The sequence below is a fragment of the Mauremys reevesii genome, linkage group 8 (genome assembly GCF_016161935.1).
Source record: "Mauremys reevesii isolate NIE-2019 linkage group 8, ASM1616193v1, whole genome shotgun sequence".
Classification (NCBI taxonomy): Eukaryota; Metazoa; Chordata; order Testudines; family Geoemydidae; genus Mauremys; species Mauremys reevesii.
This window is the reverse complement of record NC_052630.1, coordinates 73,476,889-73,498,918: the sequence shown is the minus strand read 5'-3', so window position 1 is coordinate 73,498,918 and position 22,030 is coordinate 73,476,889. Positions and strand designations below refer to the sequence as shown.

The window sequence follows — 22,030 nt, the reverse complement described above, 5'->3', positions numbered from 1 at the left end:
CCAGTAGCAGCACTGACTGCTTTAAATATGGCCTTCTCTGGGCTTCCCAAGCTCTGACACTCAAGAACATAAGAGATCTGAGGTTTCCCAATGTGTATTTTGGTGTTCCACTAGTAAAGAAGCCCATGAATAGTAGTAGCAGTAGGCTGACATCTCACTCTCCAAAGTATTAACTGAACCAGTCTGAACCACCAAGTTCTGGTCTGGTTTGAGAGACAAATAAAGGTTTTGTATGTTAGCAGGACTGGTTCATCTATCTCTAATGACAATGCATTTCTTGAAGGGGATAGTACATGGTGATGTGGCAGTGATTAACTCAGAAGTTCTGATTCATTTGTGCTCAACTTCACATTAATTACACTTTTTTTGCTGTAGTCATACAAAGTGAGGTCTCTGCAGAGACTAAAGGATGGGTGTGTCCAGCAAGCTGAATATGTTGGAAACACAAAAATCTGCATCAGCAGAAGACAAATTGTGGATTTTTTTATGTTTGATCCCTTTGCAAGTAAGAGATGGAAAAAAACATTCTTCGCATCATGAAAAGCTTCAGGGGACTGTCTGTTTTTTTTGTGGTTATTGCTGATTTTTTAAAGTTATATCAAAGCAAGTTGCATTAAATGCGAAATCAACTCTTACCTCCCTAAGGGCTACAGACTCCCCTAAGGTGGGAAATCTTATGAAAGGGAAAACACTACTGCAAAACTTCTATGCACGTCAGAGTAGAAAGGGCAGCTTCTTGCGGATGCTAGAGGCAGTGCTGCTTTCTCCTTTTTGTGGGCACAATAATTAGAAGTGAAGAGGCAGCAGCAGCCATCTCTTTAACCACACAGAGAGGAAGGAGCCACAAGTAGATATAGGGCCAGATCTCCTGCTGACATAAATCAGTGTAGCTTCACTAATGTGAAGATTCATATCAGCTGAGGATCTGAGCCATGGTCTCTATCTTAAATCAGTGTCTTCTCCTATGCATGGCTCACTGGCCCACTTCGCACTCTTGCCAGCATTGTGGGTTTGGAGGTATGCTACCATGGTCCTCAGCCACACCTGTACATTCCTACCTGCTGCGTAGAAACGTCTTTATATATATATATATATATATATATTGAATTAGTTTGGCACATGGAACCTGTAATTTAGACAGGTGTTTTAAGTAAATTTTTCCAGTTTAGCCCAGGGAAGATTGTTTGGTGTATCTCAGCCTTACTATAAATATGGTACTATTCTACAGTAAAATCCCCCAACCCTGCAGTATTGCCATTGTAAGGGCCAGTATTTTAGACTGTTACTGTAGAACAGGGGTCGGCAACCTTTCAGAAGTGCTGTGCCGAGTCTTCATTTATTCACTCTGATTTAAGATTTCGCGTGCCAGTAATACATTTTAACCTTTTTAGAAGGTCTCTCTCTGTAAGTCTATAATATATAACTAAACTATTGTTGTATGTAAAGTTAATAAGGTTTCAAAATGTTTAAGAAGCTTCATTTAAAATTAAATTAAAATGCAGAGCCCCCCCGGACCGGTAGCCAGGACACAGGCAGTGTGAGTGCCACTGAAAAATCAGCTCACGTGCCGCCTTTGGCACCAGTGCCATAGGTTGCCTACCCCTGCTGTAGAATAGTGTAGAACTTTTTATAAGGGCATCACCATAATCTTTTGTAACAGAGATACAGTTATTGTGTGTCTGTCTTGTCTTCTGTGTCCCACACAATCTTATCATACTGTGCGCTGCTTGGTTTTTTGCTTTCTGTGCATTAGCGCACACCTCTCCCCTTTTTTTTTTTTTTTTGGAAATGCCTCTATGGAGTCAGATGCACTGTTTCCTCTGAGTGCTTCATTTTCTGGTAACTTCCGTTATCTAAATGAACTTTACAAACAGCTTGCTTGGTGCCTGCAGGCACTTACGATATCCTGCACGTTGCCAGCTAACCTTTACCAGGCTTGCTGTCCGATCTGCCTGCCCCACCTCAGCAAAAACTCTCACCCCTCCAGCCTGCAAACTGCCAATGGACATGCTTGGCAGCGATAGCTGTGTAAGAGGAAAACAAGCGCTGCCCTTGTGTGTGTTTAGTAATCTGGAGCTTGTTGTCCAGTGTGTATCCATGTTTCTCTGTTTGTGTAAGGACCCAGAGGACCTCTAATGTCTTTACACAGAGTGCTTACAAGACTTATGGTTTAACTGCTTTATCTACCAAACACATTTTGATTCAAAATGACAAAAATGGCTTTTTGAATTTGAATTTTGAAACTGCATTTGCATTTACAACATTAAAACCATTTCCTATTGGGATAATTTTTGCTAATCAAATAGCTGAGGGTAGTTGGGTGAAAGCTTAGGCTCATGACTTTACAGTGGCTATGACATAGTTTGGTGGGCTGAATGGAGATTTGAATCAAGGAACTCTGCTCTACAGGGCGTGACCCTGCAGTGGAGCAGAGGAATGCGGTGACAGCATGGGGAGCTTTGCTGCTTATGATCCAGCAAAGGGGAGAGGGCCCTGCAGGCTGCTAGGCCAGGAGGAACACTCAGCATCATTGCTAGAAAAATCAGGCTACTGTCTTAGCACGGTCTGGGTTTAGATTAAACATTTATTTTCTCTTATAGTTTTTTTTTAAGTGCTTGGGTTTTCCCCAGGTTACTTGCTGTGGTAAGTGATTTTTACAAAGAAAGGTTATTTCTCTTACTATATTTAGTTAAAAATCAGTTTAACTACCAAACATACTGAATTCAAAATAAAGTAAAAGCCACTGAAAATTATAACATTGTTGCCTAGTTAAAATACAGCCTCCTATACTGGGTGTGTAGGAGTCATGAAAAGTAATGCTGCAAGGAGTATTGACTTCCATAGGGATTCTAGTGGATCCTACTTTGGTTTGAGTAGAGAACAGGTCACCTAAAATGGCTGATCCCAGCTCTACTATCTTCTTATTGGATGGGGAAGTCCCTCAAAATCCTGCAGATGTGCAATGGTAGGGCAAGGAATAGTTCACAGAATTAACAGTGAATTTCACACAGCTATATGTTACGGTCATGGTAGAATTCAAGGAATAAATAGTTTGCTTTGAACAGTTCTCCCAACTCAAAATAATGTCATATGCCAGGTACAGTGATTTCTGGACCTATCAACCTACCAGGCCCTCTCTTCTTCCCTGTGGAAGTTAATTCATCATCTTGGAGGGTTGATTCATAAAGAAATGAAAATCTCTTCCAAATCAGGGCTGATTCCAGCTTAGTTAGTTTGACAAACCTCAGGCAAGGTTTCGATTTCTGAACAGGTATCTGGCAGGTGGGCATATTTTCTTTCTTCCCACTGCCCTGTGGGCTTGACAGGGGCGAATCCTGCCTCCTTTCCCTTAGTTACCTGAGGACCTTTGAAGAATTTGAATTTGCAGCAGTCCATACTGGGTCCTCCTTTATTTACTTCCCATCAAAACCAAAAAACCAAACCAAAAAAATCCTGATGATGTAGATGTCATAGAGATAACTTCTGAGGGATTAAAAGAGGTTGTGAAGAGGAGTTTCGGTTCTATTCAACACTAATCTCCAACAAAGTCCACAATGACTGATGCATGGACAACCAGGGGCGGCTCCAGGCCCCAGCATGCCAAGTGCGTGCTTGGGGCGGCATGCCGCGGGGGGCACTCTGCCGGTCGCTGGGAGGGTGGCAGGGGGCTCCGGTGGACCTCCCGCAGGGTGCCTGCGGGGGGTCCGCTGGTCCCACGGCTTTGGTGGAGCATCCGCAGGCACATCTGCGGGAGGTCCACCGGAGCCGCGGGACCGGCGACCAGCAAAGTGCCCCCTGCGGCGTGCCGCCATGCTTGGGGCGGTGAAATGGCTAGAGCCGCCCCTGTGGAGAACCCCTACAATCGGATCAGTCAGGGTTCTCTCAGTATAGCTTAGGAGCCATGCTGGTGTTAAAAGCCGGTATTTTAGACAGCTATTTTTGTCACATGCTCGTTAACAGAAGGTGGATTGTTTCTGTCTCAGCAACAGAAAGATAACTCACTGTGCCTTTTTGCTAATTACAGCCATGTTCTTACCTGGTAGCCAGAATCATTACAGGTCATGTAGCATTTGCCACAGTTGATGCACATTTCCTTGTCAATCAGAGCCACAACTTGCTCTGTGTTGCTAAGCTCACCATATGTTCCAATGTACTGCAGTGCTTTTCCAATTACATCCTAGGGAGAAAAAACAGAATCATTTAGAAGGTACCCAAGTTTTGTATTTTTATGTTTTTGTTGTTTTTTTTATGGCCATATAAGAGCACTCTACAGTATTTTAACATGGGAGTTTCTTGCAGACACTACAGCAATTTTTACTGTTTTTGAAATAAATGTTAAAATTTGCCAAGTTTCACACTTCCTATATTGTAAAATGTAGATAAAGGGTATTGAATGTCTATAAAATTAAACTTCAGGCAGATCTACAAGTGTCTGTCTGTCCACATTTAGCGTTTAGCACTTGATTTTAAATGCGCTATTTAATTAACTTATGCTTAGCCACCATTGTGTAGCACTACAGGGAACAAAATGGGGCACAAAAGAGAAGTGACATGGCACATGCAATCTGGTTGTCCTTGGTCACTTTTCATTAGCACAGATTTAAGAACTCACTGCAGGAAAAGAAAGGGGCATCATTAAAGAACAAGGGACAAAGAGAACAACAATTGCTTTTCTCTCCTTAGAAAGACAAGCAAATGGCTTGAGAATCAGCTCTTTATTGCAAACTTACAATACCGGGGCCTCATTCCACAAATCCTTATTCAAGGGAACAACACTTTTGCTTTCAAGGGGACTACCTGTGTGAATGGAAGTTTGCAGATCCCTAAACACATGCTGAATAAAATTATATTTTTATATCCAATTATACTTAGAGAAGGCTAAATGTGATACATCAGATGCAAACAAATTCATCTCTCTTCATAAACAAAAAGTAGAAAACATTAATGTAAACCACTTTGTGCTTCCTGTGTGTTGTGCTTGTCAGCTGTAGATCTCTTAGCACTTTAGTAGGGTGGGTAAGTGTCATGTTCCCATTTTACATGTGGAATAACAGATGCACACAGAAGTTCAATAACATGTCCAAGATTACAGAGTGAGTTGATAGCAGAGAGGGGAATAGGACTCAAGTCTCTAGGGATTAATTTAACAGTCCACAGCTATCCCCCAAAGAAAACACTCTAATAGCACAGTATGTTACAGTCACTGTCTTTGGTTTTTCTCACACGATGAAGAACATTTCCATGCCATTGTTCTTTCTGTTTGTTTATCAGATTAAGTGGAACATTGCTTGACACATGAACTACGCAAGACATTTCAGCAAGAGGGAAAAACAGTTGTCATTGTTTTATAAAGCATAGCAGAACACAGTGTTAGTGATACTCAGGCTTGCTACCTCGGTGTTCCTTCCTTGCAATAACCATACAGGTAACCCACACAGTGAGGGGCAGGGAGACTCCTTACTCTGTCAGTGATTTGGGGACATGGTCACTGGGTCAATAACTACAACATTCCATTGCCCAAAACCGTCTCCTGAGGGAGTTGTAGCAGCTGCAGGCAGCACAATCAGTAGCGGATGGGTTGCAGTAGTGCCCGAGGAGCTCCTGCTAAGGTTGCTCCATAACATTCCTGGTGGAAACATTCTAGCGCAAAGCTCATTGCAGAGGGTGACCTGATTTCATCCTTTACAAGCAAATGGGGTGATTCACTATCTTGCCCTGAATCAATATACACAATCAACTGTGCCCAAAGCAAATGGAAAGTATTCCCTTTCTCAAATCCTGTCTGCACAAAAAGAAGAATGTTTATATATATATATATATATATATATATATATATACACACACACACATATTAAAAGTAGTATTCTACAGTGCTTGTATTAAAAAACTGCCATAGTTACTCTATATTCCAAGCACAGGGAAACCGGGTATCTCAGATACTGCTGTGTGCTAACTGTTAGCATATGCTGAATTTTTAATGCCCTATATTTTTAATGTGTGTACTGGCATTGGCAGTAAAAGAATGTTACTGTGATACTAGCCTCATGGACAGTGATCTCGGGAGAAAATATAACTGAATTCAATCAAATCATGAAAGCAGCAAAACTCTCAATTTTCCCCATCAGACGAGGCAACCTCCTGTACATATCTCTGACTTAATATGCCTTGCTGCATTGTCTGATTTGCTAAAACCCATTGACAGCAAGTTGTTAATTATGGCAATTCACTTTGTGTGGAACATGGTGAATTTCAGGATTGGGATTTATGCTGTTATAGCCTATTTAACTTCCTGCTCTCTAAATGTGGTGGGATTGAACACCAACATATTTTAAAAGAGTCGTAGGTCTGTAAGTTGCCTAGATATTTATTATGCAAAGGTGCTAGCTAAATTGACTTTTAACAAAGGACCAGAGGTTGCAAAATCTGTTAAAATAATTTTAAAGATTCTACATAATTAAAATAAATTTGGACTAAACAATGAAAGCTGTGACACGAAGGTAAATTTTACGTTTTGCTTAAAAAATATGCATAATTCAAAGTACTAGCTAGATCTCCGTACATTATAGGAGCTGCAGTACTGAGTTTCTACTAATTTTCCATAGTAGATCAGGTAATAATTGTGATTATCATTATGGGTTTGATACAAGCCAATTGAAACCCCCGCAGGTCAAGCTCAATATGACAGACAGATACCCTCTGTCTAGAACTGCACGCTTCAAACAGTTTAGGTATCATCTACATGATCAAAATATCTGATGCAAACTTCCCCACTTTTTCCTCTCGTACTCTTCAGTGGAACACGCACAAATACTTATTGTCCAGGAATACAAGGTATTTGATCAATGTACCTTGCATCAAGAATAACCAATTTCCTGTTCCATCCTATTGTAATCTCTCAAAAATGGGATCCATTGTGAAATATGTACATGTATATTATTTGTATTTGTATTACTTATTAAATTAACCACATCCAAAGCCTTATTTTCTAAAATTTCAGAAACCTCAAATTGCTGCAGGACTGGGATTCAGAAACTAAGGGGTTTTATTATTATTCGGAATGACCTCATTTTCAGAGATGCTCAGCACTCCCAGATCATCCTGACGCTACCTCTCAAAACAAGAGAAATATAATCTTAGCTGTTATGACTGCAAAGGAAAGCTTCAAAATGTGAATTAAATGTAAACTGATGCTGCCTGGTCTTCCTGAGCCTGCATAGAGCTTGAGGGGTGTGAATGGCTCCCATTCATCTCCAGAAGCTTGCCTGAACTCTGAGACTTAACAATGATAATTTAAATGACAGTATTATTATATAGTATGAGGTGACATTTACAGCTAATGCACCTAGCCATCACTATGTAATGCAGTAGCAGAATCTGTGTGAAGGCATGGAGGAGGGAAGTTTCTGTCAATGGTTGCTAAGTCAACCACCATATCTGCACACAGAAGGAAAAGGAAAGTGCAGATGCATCTCTTTCCCAGTGCCAAATTACTCAACTGCCTTTTCTGTAACAACACCTCAACGCCTGCTTAACTGCTTCAACTGTTCTTTGCCAACAGTTGAGACCTTCAGCTCCCACTTGACAACAATTACAGGGTATTAGTGCCTTTTCAGCATAAAAATGTGGCACACTGAATATTTGAAGATAGCATAAATATGAATAGAAATTAATTTTCATTTGTATTTTCATATTTAACTTAGAAAAAAGAATGTGGATGTGCATTTTCCAGGTTGCTACTGAATTCAGTTTTGGAATCTTGCAGAGACCAAGGAATCTGATTGCAAAATTCAGATCCATGCTTGCTAAAGAGTACATATGCACTTGTTCGTATTATACCTGTCACAGTTTAAAATATATGTCTTAGTGTCATCAATTGGTCTATCACAATATTAGATACTATGTGATCTCTTCATTGACTAATAGATGCAAAATCCTCCATTGTGTGTCATGAATCCACATGGTGTCTCTGTATACTAAATTTTACATCTTCGTTTTAGAGTTTGCTGAAATTATATAAAACCAGTGTATCATATAAGTGATGCAGCTTTCCATTGACTGCTTGTGGTCTTTAAGTATCTGCATAGGGAGATTTCTGATAGTAGAAGGCTCTAGCAGACAAAGGCCTGGTCTACACGTGGGGGGAGGGGGGGGAGTCGATATAAGATACACAACTTCAGCTACGGGAATACTGTAGCTGAAGTCGACATTTCTTATTTAGACTTGCCTCCCGTCCTCACGGTGCGGGACGGGATCGATGATTGCGGCTCCTCCGTCGACTCCGCTACCGCCGCTCGCACTGGTGGAGTTCTGGAGTCAACGGGGAATGCGTTCAGGGATCAATATACTGTGTCTAGATGAGACGCAATATATCGATCCCAGATAAATTGATTGCTACCTGCCGATCCGGTGGCTAGTCTGGACGTAAACAAAGGTACAGCAAGATTCAGTGGCTGGAAGCTGAAGCTAGACAAATTCAAACTAGAAATAGGGTGCACATTTTTTACAGTGTGCATAATTAACCTGGACCAATTTACCTAGAGATGTGGTGGATTCTTCTAACACGGGAAGTCTTTAAATCAAGACTGGATATCTATCTGAAAGCTATGCTCTAGTTCAAGAATCATTTATGGACTTGATGCAAAAACTACTTTGTGTAATTTTATGGGCTGTGTTATGCAGCAGGTCAGATTAGATGATCATAATGGTCCCTTCTGGCCTTAAACTCTGTGAATGGAGAGTGTTAGGAACACTAGGCATTCCCATAAGTATATGGAATAAATTAAGCTTAAGGAATCTTAAGGACAATTAAAAAAAAGGTGTGTGTTGTGCTAAGTTTTTGAACTTTTAGCAAACTCCCATGATGCTTCTTACAGCACACATGAATACACCTGCGTGGGAATTTAGCATCTCAAATATGAGTGAGGAAATGTTTACCACAATACGCTGTGTCAAACATATACATATTACAAACTGTAAAGAATCATTGCCATGGCGCCAAAATATTGTGAAAATGATTTTTTATACTGTTGGATGGTTCTTTTTTTTCCTTAGTGCCATCTTTAGAGCAAGATCTTTGTCTTTATTTAGCGGTAAAGTGCCATGTATATTTAGATGAGTAAAGAAACACTGATAGTACTTACATGATGGTTTACAGGTGCGATGCCTCAAAATACCTCAGAGCTTCTTGCTTGGATCAAAAAGTAAATGTTCAGAAAAAAAACAGTACAGCAAAAAATGGCTGGCGTTTTTTGTTTAAAGTGCAGTTACACACCAAAAAAATTACTCTCTAAAATGGCAACAAGGGGTTCTATGTTTATTGTCTCTCAATGGCCTCCAGATTAAATTTTCACAGTTTACAGTATGATGATGTTTTTGCTAATTACCAGCCCTGAAAACACAAGGTAGGTTCTGAAAGTCAAGCTGTGTTCTTTCTTGCTTGTGCATTACCACCAGCAATAAAATTCTGCAAGCTAAATTCTGTCCTTAATTATACCTATATGCAGTCCCACTGGTTTTGAATTTTTCCCTCAGTTTTACCTGTGCAGCTCTGCTCTCATCAATAGGGATGCACGGGTATAACTGAGAGCAGAATTTGGTCTGGCAACTGCAATTAATTAGCAATTCTGTTGCTTAGAAGTGGATCAGAGTAGAGTCCATTAACTATTGACCTACTGGTGCTAACAAGAGTAAAAAAAAGTTAAAACTCATTTTGCCATGAAAGTAAATAGATATGATTTTGAATACACACAAGGAGCAGTTCTGTTGAGTAAGATGGTGTTGGTTTTACACAGTGACTTTTATTACTATAACTACATTTTAAATGGTAACTTGTAAAGTATTTTAAGGTGATTAGCTTTTCATTAACCATATTAGCAAAGCTGTATTTTAAAATAAAATTCACAGTTCATGCATGGTTTACTGTTGGGTTTGCTGTCTCTTTTGTACCTTGTTTCACACAGATTACATTGTAAAACACAATGTGTCCAAGAGATGAGGGACATACATTAAAAGGAATCCTTTTATTACAGGACAGTGCACAATACTAGTATTATGTCTACTAGATGAAATCCAAAGAAAGCACATATGTCTGTGGTCTTATTGTTTATTTTCAGATCTAAATAGCCATTTTGGCATATTACACAAGTGAATGAAAGGTTCATCAGCTAGATTCTTTGAGCACTCACAACTCAACAGCAACAGAGAGTAAAAGTATGGAGTATATAATGTGGAAGACTGGTGGGCGCTAAATTAGTATCAGAGAAAAATAAAGCCTATTCTATGAAAAGGCTAAACAGGTTCTCAAATTTGTGAGAGCATGATGTTGATGATGGAGTAAACACTGAAGAAAATGATTCAACATCAAGCAATAAATATATTCATAATGCATTCTTACATTTATATAGTAATTTTTATCCGGAGGGATCCCAAATAAGTTATTTATTTCTGTATAGGCATTTGTATAGTTCTCATGATCATAGCATTTGAGTGCTTTACAACCTATACATCCATAGATTGTAAAAAGAATCAGTGACTCCAGGGGAGTCCTGCTATTAAGGAGTAATTAAAGAGAATAAGTACATTGCTGAGAAGCTAAATGATTTGCATTAGTCTTCTCCACAGAAGATGCTGGGGAGATACCTACTCCTTCTGATAATGAAAGTGAGTTGCTGTCAGAGACAGAGGTATAAAAAGAGCAGCTGGAACAAACTGATAAATGAAAGAGGCTCTGGACACCAGCACCTCAAAGCTATACCCAAGAGTTCTGATGGGTGAGCTTGAGAAGTGGCTGAGCGCCTCCCAAAAATATGCAATCTCATGAAAATCAGCCAATAGACTGAAAGATAGCAAATGTTGCATCTGTCTTTTCAAAAAGGGCTGCTCTGTGATTTACAAACCTGTAAGTTTTACTTTGGTAAAGCAAGTCAATTGATATGTTAAGTAGATATAGAATTAAAACAACAAACAAAAAAGCCAACAACTTAGAATGATATGATGGACACAAGACAATATGGTTTGCTAAAGGAAAATTGTGCTTCTTGAATCTATTAGAATTCCTTGAGCATGCCAACAAAAGTAGCGAATAAAGGAGAAGCAGTCGGCAACTTTTATTTGGACTTTCAGAAAGTCTCGTTTAGATACTATTATGGAAAATACAGAGTCCTGGAGATGGCTTAGAATCTTGCTAAAAGGCAGAAAATAAAGAGTGGGAATAAAATGATCAATTTTCAAAATGATAAAAGGACTAGTGGTGTTTAATATGTTTAGCAGTGCTCTGGAAAAGAGGATGAACAGTGAGATGGCAAAATTTGCATTGCTTTTAGCTTAGACAATATTACAGAAGCCTTGAAAGACTTCAGATTTACTTTACAAAACTAGTGAATGGGCATCATTATGGCAGGTGACATTCAATGTTGGCAACAGCTAATAATGCACATCAGAATGAATACTCTGAACTACTTATGCCATTTGAGATCATATAACTTAACTAAAGCCACTCAGGAAAATGAGTTGGGCACAATGTAGACTGCTTAATGAAAACCTCTGTTCAGTATGTCATGGTGCTCAAAAAAAGAGCAAAATGTTAGGATACATAGAGAATAGAAAAGAAGAAAACATAACCAATATTACAATTATACCATTGTAGAAATCAATAGTATACAAAGCCCTAGAACAACCTATTTAGTTCCAGTTCCTATCTTTAAAAAGTTATATTAAAAACAGAGTAGATTCAGAAACAGAAAATGAAAGGCATTATAGCCATGGGAAAAGGAGGAGTAGTGAAAGAGATGTACAAAATAATGAAATATATAAATCAGCAAAACTGTGTACATGGACAATCAATTACATTGAAAGAGAACAAAATAGAAAATCGATCAAATACTTTTTAAAAACACAATTTACCTCTGGAACTCATTGCAACAAGATATTATTGAAATCAGTGCCTTTGTAGGATTCATAAAAGGATTAGACATAAGATGGATAATGAGAACATCCAGAGTCACATTTGTTTAAGAAGGGATATAAATCATCATTCTTTAGGGCATAGATCTGATAAGGAAGGGTTAGAAAGAAACCTCACTTTGGCAGTTTGTTCCATAATAGTCCACTATGGTTTTTCTTGCATCTTCCTTCGAAGCATCTGGACCAGTCACTGTTGAAGACAGGATACTGGACTAGATGAACCACTGGTCTGCTCCAGTATGCCTATTTCTATGGCCCTCATTTTCTATGTAGGTATGTAGAATCACTTCATCCACTAATATAATACAACCATCTCTGGGTGCTGTTAAGCATATAACCACACTGCACAATGTTTTGAGTCAGGAGATGAATATCACATCAAACTTAAACTATGGGAGGATAGCTCAGTGGTTTGAGCATTGGCCTGCTAAACACAAGGTTGTGCATTCAATCCTTGAGGGGGCCATTTAGGGATCTGGGGCAAAAAAATTGTCTGGGGATTGGTCCTGCTTTGAGGAGGGGGTTGGACAAGATGACCTCCTGACGTCTCTTCCAACCCTGATATTCTACATGGGGGCAAAAAGGGGAATTTGGCAAACTGTAAATACTCCATATTAGAATTTTGGCCAAGAAATGAGAAAACAAAACCAGTACTTTTACATGGGATCTTTTAATGACCACATTCATTTTTTAGTCACAGCAGCACAGTGTCTGAACACCATTCTAGAGCACTGGTTCAATACCAGAAGAAAGGAAAGCATATCTTTACTGAATCATATATGGCTGCCTGCAGCACCCTGGATGCAGATAGTGGGCCTTACTGATCTAACTCAGACTTGCTTAGATTATGAGATGAACTGAGATTCCTTTTTCAGGTGTTATAGCAGGGATGGGGGCCATCATGGACAACAGCATGAGAGGAGATGCAGAGAAGTCACTGCTTTGCTCTTTGTTGGAACAAATATGTGGAGATATAGACTCAAAGTCCTGTAAACCATGTTTGAAAAATCAGAAATCACTATGAAGCAAAAATCATAACATCATGTATAGTTCCCCCTGAAATACTAATAGTTGTGTGCTCACGATGAGGTAGAGATGGCAGATGCAGAAATTGAATGTATGGTTGAAAAGTAGTTCAAACAAGAATGATGTAGGTTTGTGGGACATAATGGTCTGTGCTAGTTGAGAGAATAAATAAATCTGTGTCAGAGAATTTAAATTAGTGGACGGGGTAATCTATATGGAGAGGCTAGTAGCAGAAAGAATGGACATGCTAAATAAACAGATGGGTGGTTGGAGAGGAAACATGTATGTGAGCACGTAGAAACAATTAATCTTGTTAGGGCTGGCCAATATAAACATATTTTTAAAGGAGGACAGACTCTAAGTCTTAGCTTCAGTGGGAGTTTTACCTAACTAAGAACTGTAGATCTGGACCTTTTCTGCAGTACAATCTTTCAACCTACTTCCTGGTCATACAGTTATCTTCTATTTTTTATTGCTAATTACTGAGTTTGTCTTTCTAGTTCTTCCTTAGATTTTTGTTCACACATCCAAATGTTTCCCTCTTTGTTCTTTTCCCTGTTTCTTTTTGTGTCTGTCCTTTCTCTCCTATTAGGCTTCCTTTTACCCCATGTGGTTTATTTACTTCTGGTGAGTTTTAGGTTTATCTGTAGTAGAAGCTGTCTCATTGAAAATGAATTTTTTTTCCCATTCCATAAGTACTTTCCCTACAAACAGAATTAAACTGTAAAACCTCTGAGGATCAAACAGTCTTTAACCTTTTTTTTTTTTTTTTTAAAGTTCTCTCTATTTTTTGGGACTTTTCCTGTACATAAGGGAAAGAAAAAAAATTGATTGCACTACCAGCATGATGTACACCAAAAAAATGAAACCAAAAAAAGAAGTGGAGGTCAATAGAGCAGTGCAACCTGTTTGACACAAGCTGCAGAACAGCAGAAGTGCTCAAAATTATCCTAGTTTTGACTTCTAGCTGTGTTGACAAACTCTGAACATTATGTGTATTTGCAAACTTTCTGCAAAAGCTTTCCCCACTCTCTCCATAGCTATACATTTTATTAAATCACCATTTGTGTTGTATTTCAAGTTGAAGCATCATTTGTTGGGTTAGTTCACAGAGACGAGGTCACATGATGGAAATCACATGGTATTTCTCCTTTGTCCTTGATTGACTGAAATTCTTCTATGTGATCAGGAGGGTTAGCAGAAGTCATTTTCATTTTGTATCATAGAGGGAGGCTGCACTTATTTGAACTGATCAAGAGAGATTTTTTTTTCTTTTTAGCCCTTGGGTCTGAGTGCAATATGAAGTGGCCTTAGAACACTTATCTTCTATAATTTCCCTACTGGAATTATTGGCTACTGTGTCATTATTATGGTGGGGAAGGAGCAGGGAGAGCTTGGGTATATAGGAATGAACATTAGGTTGTGATATATGAGACCCGAGAGCTGAGGCTTTATTTTGACTCTATCGCTGAGTCACTCTGTGACTTAGGAGAAATCAGAGAAATCACTTAGGCCAAAATTTTCAAGTTTTAGGTATCCAACTTGAAAACCTAGGTCCTGATTTTCACACATGCTGAGCACCTGCTATTTCTATTGAAATCAGTGAGAGATGTGAGCACTTAGCACCTCTAAAAATCGAGATCTAGGTGCCTCAAATTGAGCAGCCAAAAATGGATGCATCCAGAATTAATGGAGACTTTTGAACATTTTTACCTTACATTTATTATTCAAAATACCATCTTCTCCCCACATGCACCTTTATTGTTCTGCTGCCCAGATGCCTGTTGAATTTGACAAACGTCATTAGGGAGAAGAACACACACTTCTACAAGTAAAACACAAATCTTTTCCCACCCACTTTGTTTAAAAGCTCTGAGCGCCTGCATAGAAAATTGGTTGCCTTTTTCTTGACATTCTATTTAACATTGTATAACAAGCTTATAAACACAATAACCAACTCAACGGCCAATAATAATTGTTTGCATCAGCAGTGTGGTGGCTGATCACTATTAAATATATTTATTTAATTCTTTTACCTTGACTGCTGGAATGGGCTTCTTGGGAATAAAATGTTTTTTTTCAGGCAGTACAACAGTTGTGGTTTGCTGCTTCAGTTTAATCTTGTTCTTGGCTATTATCTTTTTGCGCTGCTCAAGGTAAGGTCCAAAACTAGGCAGTTTCTAAATTGAAAACCAGAAAATATGCTATTTAGCAAGTATATAAAACACATAAATGAATATTAACAAAGGGCCAGGTCCCAAGGCCTTGCTGAGCATTGATTCATTTCTTATTCAGGAAGGCTCCCATTGAAGTTGATGGGATTCTTACTAAGAAATGAATAAACCTGAGACATAACTTCAAGATCTGACCTCAAAACAATAACAGAGTTTGAATATTAAAATCATAATACACTAACAAAAAATGGCTGCATTGCAGACAGCATTCAACAAACACCTATTCTTCCATGGTGTATTTGTATTGTACATAATAAATATTGATCACCTTGTATAAATAATTCAAACTCAACTTTATTCTTACAGAACATGGAAAGATATGTATTATATATTATGTAATCATAAAATTAAATAAAGATCAGCTTAAGAAACTCCACCATTGTTCAATAATACATCCACTATGATATCTATTATACCAACTGAAGTTTTAAAGCTACATGGATATGCCCATTTTATAAAGCACAAACAGATCCTTGTGATATGATGCCTCAAAGTTATCTGGGCCTGTTGAAGTAATGCTAACAAGTGCCACGTGAACACTAAGATGGTTTAATTTTATTCATTTCATAATTCTACCTCTATTCACAGTCCTCACTCTCTTTTAGATCCTTTAATGTCTGGGCTTGCTTAGACAAATATTTCTGCTGGAAGACATTTCTGAATGCCAAAATGTTCTGTCTCAGCCAACAACCTAGAACTGCTAGATTAGTTCAAAAGATTACTAGAGACTCTCTCACCCACAGTCATTTGTCTAGATGGTGGAGATTTGGAAAACGACTGCTTACTAAGTCCTTGTGACCTAGTAAGTTGCTGTGAATTGAAAATGACTGAAAAACCTGGTTCCTACTTATGAAACAGAATGAGCCCTGTGAAAAACTAGTTTCTTTTTAATCTGAGAGCATTTAAATGGAGTGAATAAACTAAGCTCAGAATCTAGTCTAAGTGCAATTATATTACTGTAATTAGTATTTAGTAGCAGGAGATAAATATCCTAGATTGTTATCATGAGCATTAATTCATTGTAATAATTTCAGCACGTCAAGCATGTCCAACTGGAAACAATGTCATCACAATAAATTTAAAGGGACAATGTCAACATGAATTTTTAAAATAAATTCTTAAAAAACATTCCAGGCTCTGATACAGTACCTTTCTGGTAGTATGCTCTGAATATTTTTTAAATATTTTAATTAAAAATAATATTAATAGTTATTCTAGTCCTCTGCTGATATTTACATGGAAAAGTTCCTTACCAGTAATTATTTCCACACAGGAGTCCCACTTTTGGGGTGTCAGCGTCCTCGCGTGACAAAGGGTGGATCGCCCTCAGCTGTTTGTTTTTCGGCACTCTGAGTCTACTAACTGGCAGTCTGGCATAAGTGTATTTTCTGTTCTCCTGGAATCTTTTCATTTCTCAAGTGTGCTGGAAGCAAGAGTCCTCTTAAAGATCCCAGTTATGTAAATCACATGTATGCATTCTCCAGAATTCAGGAGCTGGAGATCATCTCAAGAATGGAAATAAACTTAGGCTTGACAGCCCCCACACAACAGAAACTCAAACTTTGAGGGGAGGTGGGTGAAGGAGTGGAAAATATATGTGGTAGCTTCAAAGAAGCAGAATTATAGTTAAGTAATTTCCCTTTCTTTACAGATGCCAAATACACAGGAGTCCCATATTTGGAGAGTAAAAAGATTGAGGACTGTCTCACAATTAACTTGCAAAAACTTCTGCAAGCAGAAATAAGAACAGAACTAGTATTTACTCCTGGAGGAATTCTGCACCAAAAAATTAAAAATTCTGCAAATTCTATTTGTTAAAATAACACTATATAATCACCCCCGTTTCAATTATTTTGGTAATTTATTTCAAAATACCTGTCAGTAAGTATGATAACAATACAGACACACACAAAAATCCCCCCAGGAGTTGAGGGTCATAGAAACGACAACCCAGTGCCTGTTTCTCTGCCCCTTCCACCACAGGGCCCAGTCACGCCTCCCATCCCCCCGCCCCCACCCAGACACTCACACCCCTGCCCCTGCCCCTATCCAGCCACTGCTCCCCCCAAGCCCAGACACTCACACTCCCTACCCGCCTAAGCCCAGTGTGGGGCCCTCCCTGCCCAGACACTCACATCCCCTACTCCCCAGAGCCCAAGGATCCAGAGGGAGAAACAGCCTGATGCTGGGTCCCGGGCTTGCACGGAATTTTCTGCACGCCACCCTCTCCTTCCTTCAGGGAATGCTGGGAACTGCAGTTGCCAGGAACCCTCCAGCTCCTCCTCCCCGTTCCCCCCCAGTAGTGTGTCCTGTTTGTGAGCTGGGCTCTGCCGGGTCCAGTGGCCCCTAGTAGCAGCCAGCAGCTCTGCAGCCCATTTCTGTGGGGGGGGCAAAAGGGAATTTCTGCATGCACAACATTAATTTCTGCAAAATTCTGAATACCAAAGTAAAATAAGGCCTGTTCAGAAACGAGACAACCTAGATAATAGATAATGTTGGGGAAGGGAGAGTTTGTATCCTTCCCATCTAAACAATTGACTCCAATGTTCATGGAAAGATCCCCTATTATTAGCAATGAACATGTGGCTGTTTTTAAATTGAAAAGACCCAAGGCTGATACCATAGCCTCAGTATCAGCATATGATGACAGAAACTTTTCTTGCAGGATTGTCAAGGTGTATCAGCTAGAAAAGTATATCTCTGGCCTTCAAATATTTTTTAAACAGTCTTGTGCTGGCTTCTGATTACTTTCCAGAAGGAATTTAAGGCACTGATTTTGACCTCTATAATTGATGTAATATCTGTTTTACTGAGCCCCTGTCTCTCTTCTGTATACTCCTGATGCAATGGTGGTGCTGAAGCTAAAACCTCATGAATTAAAAGGGAAAGGGACTGATGAGACAGCATTTTTGGGAAGGCCTCTTGATTCTTCATTTGTATAGTTAGGGAATGAATTGGCTGACTTTTAGGGCATGTTGTAAGTCTAATTTATTTTGTCAGGTTTTTAGTGAAGTGGCAGGATCAGGGATGGATATTTGTTGTTCTGATGATGGATGTCTGCTAAAATCGGATCAACTTGGGGATGATGAGCAAATCTTTGTGTTGTGGATCCTGAACTTTTACTTTTGCATATTTTTTATATTTGACAAGCTCCAAAGGCTTAAAGACAGGACCTGTGAGAATAAATTTTAAAATATGAAGTATAAATATATAAAATATAAATTTTGTTGAAAATTGGAAAGTCCACAGTTTGTGTGATGAATTAAGGGTGCAAGTTAGAGAAGTGTGAATTATTGAGGCAAAAGCCTTTCTTCATCAAAGAAACGCACAAGTCAGTTTTGACATGGAAAGTTTCAAACATTACAATTTACATGGTGCTGGGTAGAATGGATAGAGGCCATTTTGAAATGGGTCTAATTTCATTCGTTCCATGAGGATGTTTCTTCTGCTGTGTTAAATATTAAAAGGAAAAACTGATCATTTCAGTTTAGGGCCTGTGGTAACTCACAATAGATAAACCAAATTTTATCAAACATGATTTATGATAGATTTTTCCCCCAGTCAGCCAGAGACAATTTCCATCTGAAAAGATTACTTTTCTAATATTCTGAGAGAGTAAAATTAGTATTTCTTTAACTATAAATAACACCTGACTGTGTAGCTCAGGAAGGGGTTTATAGAGGGTTTCTCTTGCAAATAGTGTACAGACAGTCAGAAATGTGATAAGACTGTTGATCTTTCAGTGCTTTCATTTCAGACAGCTTGGCTTGGAATACTATGTGAGGCAGTATGCAATTTTTTTATTGAACTGAATTATTAGATATGCTAAAAATGGAGCTGTTGAATTAGCTACTGGAAAGCTGGATATTAAGATGGTGGTTTCATTAAAAGCTGTCACTTCACTTAGAGGGGAGATTCTGAAAAGCACACAAGGTATTAGGAACACAAGTCTCACTGAAAGGACATTCACTTGGTCTTGTGCTCCTAAATCCCTTGGGAATTTTTGAAATCTCTCCCAAGATTTCTTGAATATATGTTTTGAGATATTTTTTAAATTTCCAAAATTAAAATGTAACTAAACTCCTTACGGATCAGGATATTTTTTACATTAATATCTGCACAGAAAAAAAGATTCAGTGTGAATATTTGAATTGTTTCATGGATGTGCAATCACTAGACTTAACAGATCAGTTAGAACATATTGCTGCCTCTGTAGATAGTTTATTTCTACAGTAGGGTGTATCATCAGTGGGGGAGAGGGGGTGATAAAAAAGGACAGTAGAAGGTATTCAAAATCTCAGTTCATTATTTTCATACTGTAAGATTGCAACTGCCATAGAAAACAAGGCGCTGGAAGTATTATGCTGTATATTTTTAAAGAAAGGAAAAACTTCTGGCTAAAGACTTCCAAAAGCTGCATTGTAACTGATGAACTGTGCAAGTCTCTAGCATCATTGTGATTTCTGTTTCAGTAGTTTCTATAGGGATTCATCACTGATGAATTTGTTCTCACCAGAGAAGCTAAATCCTGCTCATTTAAAGATAACCGTATCTCACACTAAAACTGTCTCTATCCAGATATAAAAAGCATTACACTGCCAATAGAGAACTGACAACATAATGAATCAACAATGAAACCTTAAGCCAGCAAAGCTTTAAGGTGAATAAGTTTGTTTTGATTATAATGTATTCATGGCTCAATCTAAAGGTAATCGAGCATATTATGAACTAGAAAAAGTGCCTGTTCCCTAATAATAAAAGGCAGTGAGTAGCTTACATTTTAAATGGCCATAATGTTGACAGGAGAAGTAGCAAGTAGCCTAAATGGAGAGGAGGCACCATGATCTAGTGGACAGCAAACTGGAGTGAGAGTCAGAAGATCCAGATTTTATTCTCAATTCTGCCAGTGACCCACTGTGTAACCTTGGGCCAGGGCTGGCTCCAGGCACCAGTGAAGGAAGTGAGTGCCTGGGGCAGCCAACAGAAAGGGGCAGCACGTCTGAGTCTTCAGCAGCAATTCGGCAGCGGGTCCCTTCACTCCGTCTCTTCCTCTTTGGCGGCAGCTCAATCGGGTGGTTTTTTTTGTTTTTATTTTTTCTTTGTCGCTTGGGGCGGCAAAAAAGCTGGAGCCGGCCCTGCCTTGGGCAAATCATTTCACCTCTCTGTGCTTCTATGTCATGTCTTGTCTGTTTAGATTATAAGCTCATGAAGGCTGGAACAGTCTCTTGCTATGTGCATGTACAATACCTAGTACAAGTGTGCCCTGAGTTCAGCTGGGACCTCTAGGTGCCATTATGATACAAATAAAAATAACCACATTTTAAAGAACTGTGCTGTATCTGGTATATTTGTATCCTACTCATATTTTCTTAATATACAAAGAACACTGAAAAATAATTATTTTCATAAATAGGATTCTAATAGGGAACAGTAGAGGAAAGACGTCAAATTTATAGCAGTCTGCAAACATCTGGTGATTTAGGGGGAGGAGGGGTCAGTCACAGCTCTTTAAAAAAACTTTTTCCGTCATGACTGAAGACATTTTCCAGGTCAGACATAACTTCATTTATCCAATTTCCATTATATGTGGGTCTTGCTCTTAGATATGTAGGCACATAGCCATTCATTTTGTAAATTCACCCTGTGCACTCATAAGTTCTAAATGATTTTACATGATACCCAGTAATGCATCTTCATGTATCTGGAAGCAGAATTGAAGTCAAATTGTCTTAATTAGTATTTTTTCAAGTGTACACATTACTGATGCATATAGCAAAACTGGTGAGAGAGAGCATGACAACCAAAGAAATAAAAGCATGACATCTGCTGAAATGCTAGAATAGCAGAAACAGTCCACATGGTTTTAAAGAGAAAAATGTATGGGAGTGGTAGTGACAACTACAGGAACATGGTCTCCCATACTTTGCAATTACATCGCTATGCAAATGGCTATATAAATCTTCTCTCTGTAAAGTCACCACATAAATCACTGGCAGTGCTCTATAAATCAACCAAAATGCTGCCTTCTCTGGTTCTTGAGTTTCTCTCCCTGCCAATTTGCTTTTCTGCCTGCCTGTTGCTTTGTTGAGTGCTTTCCCTCACTGAGTCCTCTGCAACTGTTCCTACAATGCAGTCCTTGAAAGGACAGAGTGGGAAGCAGAGAAGGGAAATTCTGTTTCATCCATGGGAGCTGCAAGGAAACACATCTGGCCACCTTCTTACAGGCAGGGATTCAACTGATCTTGACTGCACTGGCTCCACAAACACCTATCTTACCTGTGAACCTGTAAAAGAGCAGGGTTTCCCCCCTGTGATTCTTAGAAGGTCTCTAACTGTGAAGCTTCTGCCTGGCTTTGGGAGCTTAGCGAGATAGGCAGCTGGGGGAGAGAAAGCTAAGCAAGTTGGAGATATGGGGATTCTTGACCAGATAGGGCAGCTTTGGGGAGAGGGTTACTGGAGGACCAGGAGTTAGGAACGACTGTGGGCAAATAAACTTGGAGCAGAAGGGCAGGCAGCCATGGGAGCCATTAAAATTTCAACTACTTAGGCAGCTGCCCCCACCCGGGGATTCATTAAAATGTAAATCAGGTTTGCGTGGATCACAGCACAAAGTTTTTAAGATTGTCTGTCTCCCACTTCATCATGTGGAAAACTTTGTATGCTAGATGCACAAATTGTTCCCAGTGAACCTGGTTTCAGTTTTATTGTTTCCTCCAGCTGCTTTTGAAAACCTCCTAGGCTGTTTTCTTCAAGGCAACGTTCATTTAAGATGGCTGCATAAATCTAGAGTCCTTACAACATGATTAAAG

General features: G+C 39.1%; 1 protein-coding gene across 6 annotated transcripts in view; it reads right to left on the bottom strand.

Annotated features, from left to right (window-relative positions):
• The window catches only part of DPYD (dihydropyrimidine dehydrogenase), a 638,604-nt gene that overhangs the window by 25,208 nt on the left and 591,366 nt on the right, over window positions 1-22,030 (bottom strand). For all 6 annotated transcript variants that reach the window (XM_039484205.1, XM_039484204.1, XM_039484209.1 and 3 more), the window contains 2 exons: window positions 15,024-15,167; window positions 4,037-4,177 (listed from right to left, as the gene is read on the bottom strand). In XM_039484205.1, the coding sequence (XP_039340139.1) occupies window positions 4,037-4,177; window positions 15,024-15,167 (285 nt within the window). The remainder of the gene's footprint in view (window positions 1-4,036; window positions 4,178-15,023; window positions 15,168-22,030) is intronic.